Source organism: Pararge aegeria, chromosome 20 (assembly GCF_905163445.1).
Source record: "Pararge aegeria chromosome 20, ilParAegt1.1, whole genome shotgun sequence".
In the NCBI taxonomy this organism is placed as follows: Eukaryota; Metazoa; Arthropoda; class Insecta; order Lepidoptera; family Nymphalidae; genus Pararge; species Pararge aegeria.
In genome coordinates this window covers 3273867-3288892 of record NC_053199.1, presented here as the reverse complement: position 1 = coordinate 3288892, position 15026 = coordinate 3273867, and the positions used below count along the sequence as shown (strand labels likewise).

Genomic DNA, 15026 nt, shown 5'->3' with positions numbered 1-15026 from the left:
TTCAATTTACTATTTTTAAGTAAAATAAATAAACATACTCGAAATAATAGTATATAATCTTCACTACAGCTGTCAGTCATGCTATCGTGACATTTCGTCCAATGATAAGTGTGTGTAACATTTTTAATGTTTTTTATCTTGATGCAGCACTTATCAGAATACATAACTGATTAAAAACTCAACACTCGCCAAACCAAACTCAGTAAATTTGTAAACATGGATGACAAAGTAGCTGTCGTGACTGGTGCGAATAAAGGCATAGGATATGCTACAGTTCGGAAATTGTGCAAACGTGGTTTAAGATATGTGTACTATACAGAGAAGATCGCATCACAAGGCCAGATGGCAATTGATAATTTAAAAAAAGAAGGTGTTGAGCCTCTGTTTCATCAACTGACGCTACAGATAAGAACAGCCTTAAAACATTCGCAGAATACCTAAAACAAAAGCATGGAGGGGTAGATATACTCATTAACAATTCTGCAATTCCTACCTTAACAAGGACTTTTAAAGATTCGATACAGGTTATCGATGCTAACTATTACAACTTACTGACTATTCAAGAATACATTTTTCCAATTTTAAAAGACAATGCCCGAGTCATAAACATATCAAATGGTTGTGGTCATATTTCTAATCTAAAAAATAAATACTGGATGAGTCGACTTGCAAAAGAAGATATTAAACGAGAAGATGTTAACGCCTTTATGAGTTGTTTTTTTGACTCTGTTAAGAATGGATCTGTAGATAAAGAAGATTTCCAGGAAATGCATCTTCTATCATATAGAAATTTTAAGATTGCTCTCTGCGCTTTAACAAGAGCTCAACAAAATGAAGTAAAGCGAGGTATATCTGTCAACTCCCTGCATCCAGGGTTTATTAAAACTGATAATATGACGGAGACTGCTGGTTTCTTAACTAAAACAGAGGCTAGCGAAGCTCCGGTTTACTTAGCACTAGATATAGATCAATCTGTGAAAGGAAAATACTTCTGGTTTGATAGAACCGAAAGGAAGTGGCCAGATCCGAATCAAAAATTGCACTGCACTTATGCAGTATTTGATAAATGTTTGAGAGAACTAAATCAAGTTTAATGGTAACCTGAAGTTGTTCGAAATCGAAAAATGTTAAATAGAAATTGAAAACACATCATCAATTTCTATTCTACTATGGTAAGTTTTACCCTCGTTTTCGTAGCATTTTTGGAAAAATCCCTACTTTGTTCAGATGAAATGGACTTCAGTGTAAAATTTGAGGCTTCTGGAAGACCCATAAATTAAAGTTGTGCGTTTATAAAATTTTCGTCATCATCACATCATCATCACATCAACCGATAGACGTCCACTGCTGGACATAGGTCTTTTGTAGGGAGTTCCAAGTTCCACGATTCTGAGCCGCTTGGATCCAACGGCTACTAGCGACGCGCTTAATGTCGTCTGTCCACCTCGTTGGGGGTCGACCAACGCTGCGCTTACCAGTACGGGGCTGCCATTCCAGCACCTTGGGACCCCAACGTCCATCCTTTCTCCGAACTATGTGCCCGGCCCATTGCCACTTAAGCTTCGCGACTCGTTGAGCTATGTCGGTAACTTTGGTTCTTCTACGAATCTCCACATTTCTGATTCGATCGCGTAGAGATACTCCGAGCATAGCTCTCTCCATTGCCCGCTGAGTGACTCTAAGCCTTCTTATGAGGCCCATAGTTAACGACCATGTTTCAGAGCCATAGGTCATCACTGGCAACACGCACTGTTCGAAGACTTTCGTCTTCAGGCACTGAGGGATTTTTGACGAAAAGATGGTACGAAGTTTCCCGAACGCTGCCCATCCGAGTTGGATTCGGCGGTTCACCTCCTTCTCGAAATTGGACCTACCTAACTGGATCGTGTGTCCTAGGTATACGTATTCGTCAACAATTTCGAGTGCAGTGTTCTCAACGATTACTGGTTGAAGCGGAACATGAGCATTAGACATAATCTTCGTCTTGCTCATGTTCATTCGTAGGCCAACCTGTTGCTGCTGAGGCCATTGAGCATCGTATTTAGGTCTCCCAGAGTCTCTGCCATTATGACTACATCGTCGGCAAACCGAAGTTGAGTGATGTACTCGCCGTTAATGTTGATGCCAAGTCCGTTCCAATCCAGAAGCTTAAAGACGTCCTCCAACGCAGCGGTAAATAGTTTCGGGGAGATAACATCTCCCTGTCGCACGCCTCGCTGCAATTGGATTGGTCTCGTAGTCTGATCCTGTATACGAACTGACATAGTGGCGTTTTTGTACAAACACTGCAACACTTGGATATACCGGTAGTCAACTCGGCATCTCTGCAGTGACCTAAACACAGCCCAAGTTTCCACCGAATCAAAGGCTTTTTCATAGTCCACAAACGCTAAGCAAAGTGGCCGGTTATACTCTTCAGTCTTCTGTATAACCTGCCGCAGCGTATGAATGTGGTCTATGGTACTAAAGCCCTTACGGAAACCGGCTTTTTCGGGAGGCTGGAAGTCATCAAACCTACGAGCGAGACGATTCGTAATGACTCTCGAAAACAGCTTGTAGATATGACTCAGCAGCGAGATGGGTCTGTAATTCTTCAACAAGGTATTATCAAAATTTTCGTACCTACTCGTATACATGAATTATAGTATTACGCATGTTTACATGCATGACAGTCATTGATTAAATATAATCTATATATAAGTATTCTTCTTAACTACAATATTTTTGTCTGTGAAATTAAATTTCACAAGTACTTAATAAAAAACAATTACAGCATTTACATTGTTGTACAAACTTTCAATATGTATATCACTAATAGCCTTTGACGGCCCACTAAAGGCTGGACTAAAAGCCTCTCCCAACTGGAGGATTTTCCCATAATCACCAGGTTGGGCAGACGGGTTGATGATTACAGTAGTTGGTAAAAGTAGCACAGAGGACGATGCTGCCCGTTCTTCGTTATTCCTAAGACTACTTAGTTCTCGTGCGACACCTACTGTATTCTACAGGGCTATTCTATAACTGAGTTGACACCAAATTTAGCTGCCTATTGTGGAAAGCTGCCATTAAGTAAGGGCCAAGCCATTATTACACATTTCGTAATTCAGTTGGAAACTTAGGTATCAAAATCAAAAAGATTTGGATTTAACAAGTTATTTGATGGCAACTTTCCGCAGTGGATTATTAGATATCATATCTGCTAAATTAGATATCAACTGCGATACAGAATCAGCCTGCTGGTTGGCCTTCCCCACAAAGCAGATCAGACGGCAAAAATTACTATTGTATCGAATAAGCTCTAATAATTACTATCGAAATAAGCTCACTTATAGTTTGAGCTGGAAAAATAAATAATGATATTTCGTCATCGCAGAGAGGTCAATGGGATGGATGGATTTGGCAAAAAGCTCCAACAATCGCTGACAGCCTGATGCAGGATTTTTATATTTTCAAATAAATAACTGTAATGATCTAAAACTACGTGGCCGCTCAATGCATTTTCACTGAACTCTTTTTTACCAAAATAAATATTTAAACTATTAAAATTGCATTACATAAGTATGAATACCTAAAGTCTTATTTAAATGTAGTCACGAATAACAAATATTTTTTTCGCTGTAAACAACTTCATAGACTTAATAGTAATATTGCATATTAACTATAGTATGCTATTTGTTGGCATCACATAGTCTCTTACGTAAATTTATAGAAAAACCAATAAAATATCACTAGCGTTAAGAGTGAAGGAAAACACCGTACAGAAACCTGCATTTCAGATCTCTCAGGGCTTTCTGAAGTCCAGGGATCAGCAGTTGGCCAGAGATCCGTGTATTGCAGTGTGTCAGTACTGGTTAGATGATGGAAAAATAAACAAACTTGACAAAAACATATTATCTTTACCGCATTATCTTATGACGGAATGTTACGATAGCACGTAACATTTCGTTTTAAAATAATGTGTTCACATTTTTGAAGCTTAACAATTTTATCTTGATGCAGCGCTTATCACCCACATAATAGAATAAAAACTGAATATTCGCTAAATCAAACTCAGTAAAACTTTAAATATGGCTGACAAAGTAGCTGTCGTTACTGGTTCTAATAAAGGCATAGGATATGCCACAGTACGAGAACTGTACAAACGTGGTGTAAAATATGTTTACCTTACAGCAAGGGATGTTCAACGAGGCCAGAAAGCAATTGAAAATTTAAAACAAGAAGGTTGGAATCCTCTTTTTCATCAACTTGATGTTACAGATAAGGACAGCGTTAAAATATTTGCTGAGCATTTGAAACAAAAGCATGGAGGCATAGATATCCTTATTAATAATGCTGCAATTTCTTCATCAAATTTCACAGAAACATCTTATGAAGATTCAGTACGTGTGATCGATGCTAACTACTTCAGCATACTAACCATTCAAGAGTACATATTTCCGATTTTGAACGATAGTGCCCGAGTCATAAACATATCAAGTGATTGTGGGCATATCTCTAATCTAAGAAATAAATATTGGATCAGTAGACTTACAAAAGAAGATACTAAGCAAGGAGATGTTAATGCATTCGTGAACTGGTTTTTGGATTCTGTCAAAAATGGAACTCTTGATCAAGAAGATTTCCAGGAAATGCCTCTTTTAGCGTATAGAATTTCAAAAATTGCTCTTTGTGCCTTAACTCGAGTTCAACAAAAAGAAGTAGGACGAAATATATCTGTAAACTCCTTACATCCAGGGTTTGTCAAAACCGATATGACTAAAACGACAGGTTTCATAACTATAGAAGAAGCTAGTAAAGCTCCTGTTTACTTAGCACTTGATGTTGATCAATCTGTGAAAGGAAAATACTTCTGGTACGATAAGACCGAAAGAGAGTGGGCAGATCCGAATCAAAAATTACACTGCACCTATGAGGTAATTGATAAGTGTTTAAGAGAACTGAATCAAGCTTGAAGATACCATTAAAAAAATTAAAAAACACACTTTTCAAAAAGTTTCTGTAGTGTTCAAAACAAAAGTTCTCATTTAAGTTCAAAACAGCAAGTTCTCGACGTAATTTTTCTGAAAATTCCTTATGAATAAAAAAGACTCCGTCGCAAAATTTCACTTGCGATTCGACCATAATATATTACAGCTTTGTGTTGTCGGGGAATCAGTCATGTTAAACTTTACTAAGAACTACTTACTATACTTTACTATATTTTGTAAGTTAAATAAATTTTGTTGTTTATATTATTTTTTTATTTTAGTAATATGTCTTCTGCTTTCTTATATCCTAATTATTAAGAACAAAAATGTATTAACTTTAAATACAGTGCGAATTATTATTTTAATGTCTTTATTATAAAATCGATAAAATAGGTGTGTTTAGTTAACTTTTAAACTCAACCAAGTACGCAAAAAAGTATTATTTTCGTATAGAACTACAGTAGAAACAACATTTGTATAAACTGTAATGATATCGATAAATAATTAATTTTGTTTTTCATAAAACATGAATCATTAGATGAACACAATATTTGAGCTATTCCATGTTACTGTCATCATGTTCTCTTATGGAATATTGAAGTCATGTTATTAAACATCGGCTAAAAAGCCAGTCTTGGGGCATCACATCAAAGTATTCATCAAAAGATAGACCCTGGGGGTGACTTACCCCGAGCGATGAAAGGTCCGTCCAGGTATGGGACTGGCGAACTAGTGTGGGCGGCGAATATTTCACACTGGGGAGCTATAGTCAGTAAGAGTCTGAAATAATCTCTGCGCCTCCCCGTGGCGCGGGGTATAAAAATGCATTTGTTAGATACGCATAGCTTGACCGCTTAACTTATCATGGTGCAATTTTGCATTGGAATAGTTTGCATTAAATAGTTAATTGAAATAGTTTTGACGGCCGATTGGCGCAGTGGGCAACGACCCTGCTTTCTGAGTCCAAGGCCGTAGGTTCGATTCCAAAAACTGGACAATATTTGTGTGATGAACATGAATGTGACAGTGTCTGGGTGTTTATCTATATATTATAAGTATTTCTGTATATTATTCATAAAAAATATAAATCAGTTATCTTAGTACCCATAACACAAGCTACGCTTACTTTGGGACTAGATAGCGAGGTGTGTATTGTGGTAAAAACAAAAATATATGGAGTCGGCTATATTATATTATATTATATTATAAAAAAAATTATTGACAATAATATTGATCGATAATTCATTTCTTCAATACCATGGGTATAATATGCTGCAATATAAAAAATTAAGTTATAAAGAAATAAAACAGAGCATATGAAGCCTAGCCAAGCGAAAGTGGAAGAAAAGGATTTGGTATCAAAAAGATTTAAAGTTATTTTCGTATATAAGCCCGTTTATATCTAATCATCATTATATGACTCTCTTATCGCAACATTTTAATCGGTCTGTAAATACGATAACGATAATAATGAATTATGCAAAATTGTTTTTATTGTAATGTATATAGATGCAGCATCTTATCAATTGAATATATATACAGCAATTGCCGAATTAACATCAGTATTTTTTTTAATATGGGTGATAAACTAGCTGTCGTTACAGGCTCAAATAAAGGCATAGGATATGCTACAGTTCGACAACTGTGCAAGCGTGGTGTCGGATATGTTTATCTAACCGCGAGGGATATAAAAAGAGGCGAAAAAGCAATTGAAAATTTAAAAAAGGAAGGTTTTAAGCCTCTTTTTTACCAACTTGATGTTACGGATAGGAACAGTGTTAGAACATTTGCAGAACACCTCAAACAAACGCATGGAGGCTTGGATATCCTTATTAACAATGCTGCACTTATTACATCCAATTTCACAGAAACAACTTATGAAGATTCGGTACGTGTGATCGATGCTAATTACTTCAGCATACTAACTATTCAAGAGTACATGTTTCCAATTTTGAAAGATAACGCACGAGTCATAAACATATCAAGTGATTGTGGTCATATTTCTAATCTAAAAAATACCTATTGGATCAATCGACTGACGAAACAAGATATTAAGCTGGATGATATAAATGCATTCGTAAATTGGTTTCTGGATTCTGTTAAGAATGGAACTCTCAATGAAGAAGATTTTCAGGAAATGCCTTTATTAGCGTATAGAATTTCTAAGATTGCTCTCTGTTCTTTAACAAGAGTTCAACAAAAAGAAGTAGGTCGAGGTATATCTGTGAACTCCTTACACCCAGGGTATGTTAAGACCGATATGACAAAAACTACAGGTTTCTTAACTATAGAAGAAGCTAGTGAAGCTCCTGTTTATTTAGCGCTAGATGTTGATCAATCTGTAAAAGGAAAATACTTCTGGTTTGATAAAACCGAAAAAGAGTGGGCGGACCCTAATTTAAAGATACACAGCACATACGCTGTTGTTGAGAAATGTTTAAGAGAACTCAATATCATTCAATAAGTACTCATTTAAATGTAATATCTAAAAATCTTACGAATTTGGATGTCATAAATATGTTTCAACACCATTAATAAAGTTCAGTGTGTAAATAAAGTGACCTGAAATTTTATTTACTTTTTGGTTAACTTCCCGTTACGTATATTTTATGAATCCTCACCCAATTTAAACAAATAACTTGTTTGAAATCTACATAAGTGAGATTAAAATCTTATGCTTTAATTAAATTAATTAATCTATAAATTAACTTTGAATGCAGTGCTTATTATTGTTTCAACGTCACTCATTATCTTATCGATAAGGTAGCTATGTTCACCTTATGATGGATTAGAGGTCAAGTAAGTACGCAAACATATTATAATGAGCGAGTACATGCTACATTTATACGTGAAAATGAAAAGCGAAATAACACTTCAGAGGCTTTAGAGGTGCATTATTTACTGTCTCTGAGACTGATTTGTGAAACTGAAACGTTAATGGTTTTTGAGTAAACCATTGCCTAGTGTTTACTGAAGGAAATCAGATACAGCCCTAACGACATGCAAAAGTAAAATTAAGTGAATCCTGTTACTTTACTAGGTACGTGTCGCGTAGCGTAGATGCACGTGTCGTTCTTTAATTTTAAATAGGGTTGTTGTGCTGACCTCCCGTATGCAGTGGTCAGAACTGTAGTGTATGTGGGAGGTCGATTCGATGCCCAGCAGAGCAATTTGGGATTTTATTATTTCTTAATTTCTCTGGTCTAGCCTAATGGAAGGCTTCGGCTGCGGCCAGTTACCACCATACCAATGAAGCTGTGCTGCCAAGTGATTAAGTGGATTGCGCGTAGAACGAAAATCAATGAAAAAAACGTTTAAAACCAAGCAACGGACAAACCATGCGTTTGTAAAGTCTATGTGACTGGTCGGTTGAAATACCTACGGACTAAAAAACATATTTTTTTATTGTAATAATTGACGGACCATGGCACTTAAATAAGTACTATAAAACAAAATTATACACAGTCTTACTTAATTATACAACTTTCATTCTTCTTAAAATTGTTTAGGACATAATAATTTAAGAAAAATATTCACGAATGAATGAATTTATGCTTAAATATTTTTAATTGAATGTTGCATTAAAGCGCACTGCTTTAGTTTATAACGTTTAATCCGACGATCTCTTTGACTTTATAATGAGGTTTAAGAAAGATTAACTGAGACTAGAAACAAAAGAGTGCAAATTTAATTATAACTGTATAATTAAGAGGATTGCTTTAATCAGAATTTTTATTTTTTCAACCATAACGTCCATAAGTTACCGTCTAATTCATAGAAAATAGAAATATGCCTTTCCATTGTAGACGAAGTAATTGGAAATAATCCCAAGTGAGAAACGCTATCGTCTCTTTCTTAGTTTCCTATGGAGTCCTTTTTCTCTAACTCCGACTTTTCGAGGTATATTAGTACCAATCACTGACCACATGGGTGTTAAATAAAATTTCCTACAACATTTTAAGTCGGTGCCAAGTAAAATGAAAAATTACTAAATATAGATATACTTTGTATACGCAACGGCGTGCATAGAGGGCATGTAAAGGGGATTGTTGATGATATAAAATCAAGAAAATCTCCAGTCCGAGTTATAAAAAACTTAAGGATGGATATTGTAAGTGTTATTAAAAGCCTACCCTTAAACATTTATAACTCGTACAGGAGATTATCTTCATTTTATATCATCTGCATACCCTGTGCATACCCTCTATGCACGCCACTGTGTATACGGTACCCTTTTAAACAGTAACAAGAAAAGTGTCTAGTATTTTCTACATTTTACTTTAAACATAGGCATAACATAACAGATGTAACCAGGTGCCCATATAGTATCAAAAAATGAGGATCCTTTGCCTGATGATAATAAGAAACCTAAAACGCAGAAATGTTAAACTAAAGACGTTGAAAATGCTGAGAAAAGGGAAAATGCTTGAGAATAAGTAAGGTAAACAATTCCTCCCACTCGGTAAAGGGTAATCGTGGTATCGCACGCAACCTATTTATACTAGGGGTGATGAATCACTCCATTTGTTCCACTTATTCGACCTCGCCGCAGAGAATTTGTATTCAATTAAATTGGATTTACAAAATCTGCTCTTGTAAATGTAATAAATGAGAGAGCCAATGAATTTTCGGTAAAAGGACGAGTGCCTCTGCGGATTATTATACATTGTGTCCATTAAGGAGCATAATATAACCACATTAATTTACAAACCTTTTTTTTTTTGACTACGTCGAAAAGCTTTATTGCTTCCTCCGAACCTTGGGCAGGACGGAGGTTATGTGGGATTCCCCCTCTGGTATACCCAAACTAAAAACCACCACGGCATATCCCCCTTGTTGCTTTGTTAAACGGGGAACCCGTAGTATACCTCCCTGACGATTAATTTACCAACCTTAGTATATGACATGGTTTTACTATTTAAGTTAGAAAGTTAGATTCACTTAAATTCATGGTGCCTCCGATTTTATTAACTAACTAGCTGTGCCTCACGGTGTTACTTGCAGTGGATAAGTTCTTTGACTGCTTGTTAAGACGTGAAGGTGTAAAAATACGAAATTTCCTTAGAAATTTAAATTTTTGTCCAAGATCAAAAGTAGCCCATTGGCTATCCGTTCTTTGGACTCATAGGACTTCATAGAGTTATGAAAAAAATACTTATATTATGTGAAAGCCGACTGGCGCAGTGGGCAGCGACCCTGCTTTCTGAGTCCTAGGCCGTGAGTCCGACTCCCACGACTGGAAAATGTTTGTGTGATAAACATGATTGTTTTTCAGTGTCTGGGTGTTTATCTGTGTATTATAAGTATAATTATTTATGTGTATATAAGTATTTATGTGTATAGTACACATAAATACTTTCATAAAAATATTCAACAGCTATCTTAGTATCGCTTATTTTTGGGGCTAGATGGCGATGTGTGTATTGTCGTAGTATATATTTTATATGTTTATTTTGTTTAATTATAGTTAGAGCGTAAAGCAAGGACAAACAAACAAACTCATTTCCGCATTTATAATATCTATTTTAATATGGACTAGTATCGATTAGTAACCAATACTACACACTTTTCGTTACAAGTCGCTAGATAACTTGGTGGCTCGTCTTTGTCTGTTAACTTTGCCACGGCCGAAGCGTCCCACCATACCAAAGCAGAGAAAATTCTGAAATAATGAATTTACAAAGTTTGTTCGGGACTTCCAACTTGTAGGACCACGGCGCTATTTCCGGCGCCAGGAAAGTCGACAGATCGATTCTTAACGAAACGACATCTTAACATGTCCCTATGCATTTTTTTTTAAAAAGCTATATATTCACAGTATAAAGAGAAAAGCATCTTCTGGTTCGGTAAGCATTTTTATACTATTGTTGAGTTGTTAGTTATTTGGTAAGCAAGAACTGATAAGAAGAGTTTCATCGTCATCATTGTTATGAACCCACCAACTGCCCACTTCCCGTTAAACAATTTTTAAGAATCTTGAAACTTAGGCATAACTTAACAGATGTAACCAGGTGCCCATAGTCATATCAAAAGTTGATGAACCTTTGCTTAATGATATTCATCATCATCATCTTCGACCCATCACCGGTCCTTCTATCTCCTCTCGGAATTAGAAGCGTGTAGGCCATAGGCCACTACGCTTGCCAAGTATGGATGAAATTGTGGGTAGAATATAAGAATATATATATCCTAACCTTTGGGCTATCACCACAAGTACAATTGATAGAGAGATAATGCATATAGTTGATAAAGCTTTTTTTATGATTATTTAAAATCATTTTATTCAATCATTTTTCTCATTAGTGTTTTAGCCACACTTCAAAAAAATTATAATTTTATAACTTTTTCGTGAGAAGGCAGGTCCGTTTGCCAGAGAGTCGCCGGGTCAAATTCTGCTGAAAATTTTAAATGCATTTAAAAAATTTATAAAATTTAAAATCGCAATTGGTTGCCTAGAAGAGATAGCTATGTAGCGATAAGGCTGCAATCTTGTGTACTGTATTGTTGTATTGTGTAAAACGTTTTTTTTTTTTTTTTTTTGTGGTGTACAATAAAAGTGTATTCAGTCATCATTAATGAATGAATGAATACACTTTTATTGCACACTAAAGAAAATAAGTAGTTACAGAGATATAAATACAGAGCAAGAGAGTACAATTTGGTGGCCTTATCGCTACATAGCTATTTCTTCCAGGCAACCAATGGCGTAAAAGGAAAAAACATAGAGAAGAGGTAGGTGGTGCAATAAATAAGATTTAAAATTATACAAATATATAAATAAAATATATATATATATAAATATATTACATATAAATACAAATAAAATATATAACATAAATACCTATATAAATATATAACATCCACAATTTATATGAAATACATAAATAATTAAAATCATGTTAAAATATTACCATATTTAAAGTCGTTTTAACGTTCCGTTTTCGAACTTGGTCTCTTAAACGCGAAGAATTAAGACAACGCTGTATTATATATTATTTATCTATATATATATATATAATACAGCGTTACCTACTACCTACTATGTTTCTATTTTTCAAACAGTATTTTCGATCTTTGCTGATTATATTAATGAAATAATGTTATTTATCTCTTTTTGTGAAGAATGTGTAGTTAAAAAAATCAGTCAAGTGAGAGATGAATTCGCGTGGCGATGGTTCCTTATAATAAATAATGTTAATATAAATTATGTTTTAAAATTCCCATGAGAAACTCACTGAGCATTTTGAACATTATAATTCTGGGAATATTTTTTCAAGGCTTATTATTTTCTGAAATAAGGTTATCAAGTTATCTGGTAGGTATTTGTAAACACTTATGCAATAGAACATTCTAGACAGTTCATGCTGATTTATTATTACTGTTACATTTCTAATCAATTATTGTTTTGATGCATCGTCTTTATCGTGAGACCTGATAAACACTCCTTTTCTGATAAAGAATATTTACACTTAATAACAGATAGTAACATATTAAATCAATGCTATATACTATAAATAATTGCAACCTCTCTCGAAATTAAACGACAAAAAAAGCTTGGGTGTGAATTGCTCTGACTTCATAGCTTAATATTAATTTGCAGTGAGGTGATAACAAAAAAAAAATTACCCGACTAAGTTTGTGGGGTGGGCTCTTCTTAGACCAGGGCGCGTTTGCCACCCTTGTGGCTTTAGGTTTAAGTTGGCAAACGAAGTTAAAACCATCCCCTTACAATTATGTGAAAGGCCTACATGAATAAAGAAATTTTGAATTTGAATTTGAATTTTTAATTTAAACCACGAATAGGTAAGATTAAGCTAGACGATACTTTTAACTTTTGCTATGGACTGCACTCATCCATAGTGAAGCCCACCAACCCATATTGGAAAGGCGTGGTGGGCAAGACTATAAATAGCTCTCTTTTAAAAGAGATGAGGACATTAATATGCTGAGGTTACATGAAGCAGTGATAGCTTCGTGGACTGTAGCCTTATTTTCGAACGAAAACGAGAAAGCACATCTCACTTGTGGAGCTGTGTTTTTTCAAGAAATAAATTGTCACTTGCGAAGAAAAATTTTTTGAGGAAATTGTATGCCATAAAGGTCTCTATAATGGTCGCCTTTTCATGAAGAAACGCGTACCCTGTTGTGGGCCGGTCATCATCACACCAACCCATTACCGGCCCACTACAGAGCACGGGTCTCCTTCCACAATGAGAAGGGGTAAAAGCCGTAGTCCACCACGCTGGCCCAGTGCGGATTGGTGGTCTTCGCACATTCCTTTGAGAACATTATAGCGAACTCTCAGGTTGTAAGTTTTTGACGTTGACGTTGTTTTCCTTCACCGTTGAAGCAACTGATATTTTAATTGCTTAAAACGCACAGGGGTGGAGTGGTGCGTGCCGGGATTTGAACTCGCTCCCCCGAAAGTCTGAAGTCCCACCCACTGGGCTATCGCCGCTTTTACTATCATATACTTGTCTATTATTATGTCCGTAGCTTATCAGTAGTTATATAAACTGAATAAACAACTTATCTTGTAATTAAAACTTGTCTTAGTTGAACTAAACCGCTTGGTCACGTTGAATTTTATAAATCACGGTGTAACACAAAATTGTGGTACCCGTCCGTAATTCAAGATCTCATTCGGTCATGCTTATATTCATTTCTCCAATTTGCAACTTGTAAACTGATCTGCATAAACTTGTCGCGCTTATCGTAATTATATAAGCACTGCAATCCAATATTTACACAGTATCGATTTAAAACCAGCTAAGCAAATATGGCTGATAAAGTAGTTGTTGTGACCGGCTCAAACAAGGGGATTGGCTACGGTATAGTGAGAGAACTGTGCAAACGTGGTGTAGGACACGTTTATCTGACAGCAAGAGATGTAAAAAGAGGTAAAGAAGCAATCGATAATTTGAATAAAGAAGGTTTCACTCCACTTTTTCACCAACTTGAAGTCACAGATAAAAACAGTGTAAAAGCATTCGCAGAATACCTAAAACAAAAGCATGGAGGTTTGGATATTCTAATCAACAACGCTGGACTAATCACATCGAATTTTACAAAGACAACTTATGAAGATTCAGTACAAGTGATCAATGTTAACTACTACAGCATACTAACTATACAAGAATATATGTTTCCGATATTGAAGGACAACGCTCGTGTTATAAACGTGTCAAGTGATTGTGGCCATATATCAAATCTAAAAAACGCATATTGGATCGACCGTCTTACAAAAAAGGATTTAAAACTGGAAGATGTAAACGCATTCGTTAACTGGTTTCTGAACTCTGTCAAAACGGGAACTGTCAACGATGAAGATTTTACTGAAACTCCTTTATTAGCATACAGGATTTCTAAGGTTGCTCTCTGCGCTTTAACAAGAGTCCAGCAGAAGCAAGTGGGACGTGGCATATCTATAAATTCTCTTCATCCAGGATTTGTGAAGACGAATATGACCAAAACCGCTGGTTTTCTGACAGTGGAAGAAGCGAGTCAGACTCCTGTTTATTTAGCTCTGGACATAGACCAATCTGTTAAAGGAAAATACTTCTGGTTTGATAAAACTGAAAAGGAGTGGACCGATACGAATCTCAAATTATATTGTGTTTACAAGGTATTTGAGAATAGTTTAAACGAATCAAATCACCTTTAATTTGCCTATATTATGTAGCTTTTGATTAAAGTTATTAAATAAAACTTCTTACTGATATTGATTTATGACTGTTTTAATTTATATTTTAATTCCATTTAGAACACAAAAATAACATGATAATATAATGATAATATAATGGTGTGATTACTAAAATGTAGATACATAAATCGTTATTTCAGTACAAAATACACCTACGGACGTATTTCCTTTAAATAAACATTTCCGAAACACGATGCATGTTCATGACCTAACGAAATTGGCTGTCTTACCGGAGAAATAGATTGGGTCGCTTACTAAATTGTTGTCATACATTTCTTAACCGTATACTTTTGAGCATAAAGCCTATTTTGCTCTGTTGAGTAAGTTATCAAGTGGTCAAGTTTATTGCAATGCAT

General features: G+C 35.3%; 3 protein-coding genes and 1 pseudogene across 3 annotated transcripts; all 4 read left to right on the top strand.

Moving 5' to 3' along the window:
- The first annotated feature begins 216 nt into the window (after positions 1 to 216).
- LOC120632861 lies at positions 217 to 1094 on the top strand (annotated as a pseudogene).
- A 2972-nt stretch (positions 1095 to 4066) lies between these two features.
- LOC120632860 (carbonyl reductase [NADPH] 3-like) lies at positions 4067 to 4952 on the top strand. Its single transcript, XM_039902898.1, has one exon. It carries the CDS (start codon positions 4068 to 4070, stop codon positions 4950 to 4952), a length of 885 nt encoding a protein of 294 aa, XP_039758832.1. The 5' UTR covers position 4067.
- Positions 4953 to 6543: 1591 nt separating this feature from the next.
- Positions 6544 to 7603, top strand: LOC120632668 (carbonyl reductase [NADPH] 1-like). Its single transcript, XM_039902619.1, has one exon. It carries the CDS (start codon positions 6544 to 6546, stop codon positions 7429 to 7431), a length of 888 nt encoding a protein of 295 aa, XP_039758553.1. The 3' UTR covers positions 7432 to 7603.
- Positions 7604 to 13519: 5916 nt separating this feature from the next.
- LOC120632817 (carbonyl reductase [NADPH] 1-like) lies at positions 13520 to 14692 on the top strand. Its single transcript, XM_039902838.1, has one exon. The coding sequence runs from the start codon at positions 13747 to 13749 to the stop codon at positions 14629 to 14631; it is 885 nt and encodes a 294-aa protein (XP_039758772.1). The 5' UTR covers positions 13520 to 13746; the 3' UTR covers positions 14632 to 14692.
- The last annotated feature ends 334 nt before the right edge of the window (positions 14693 to 15026 follow it).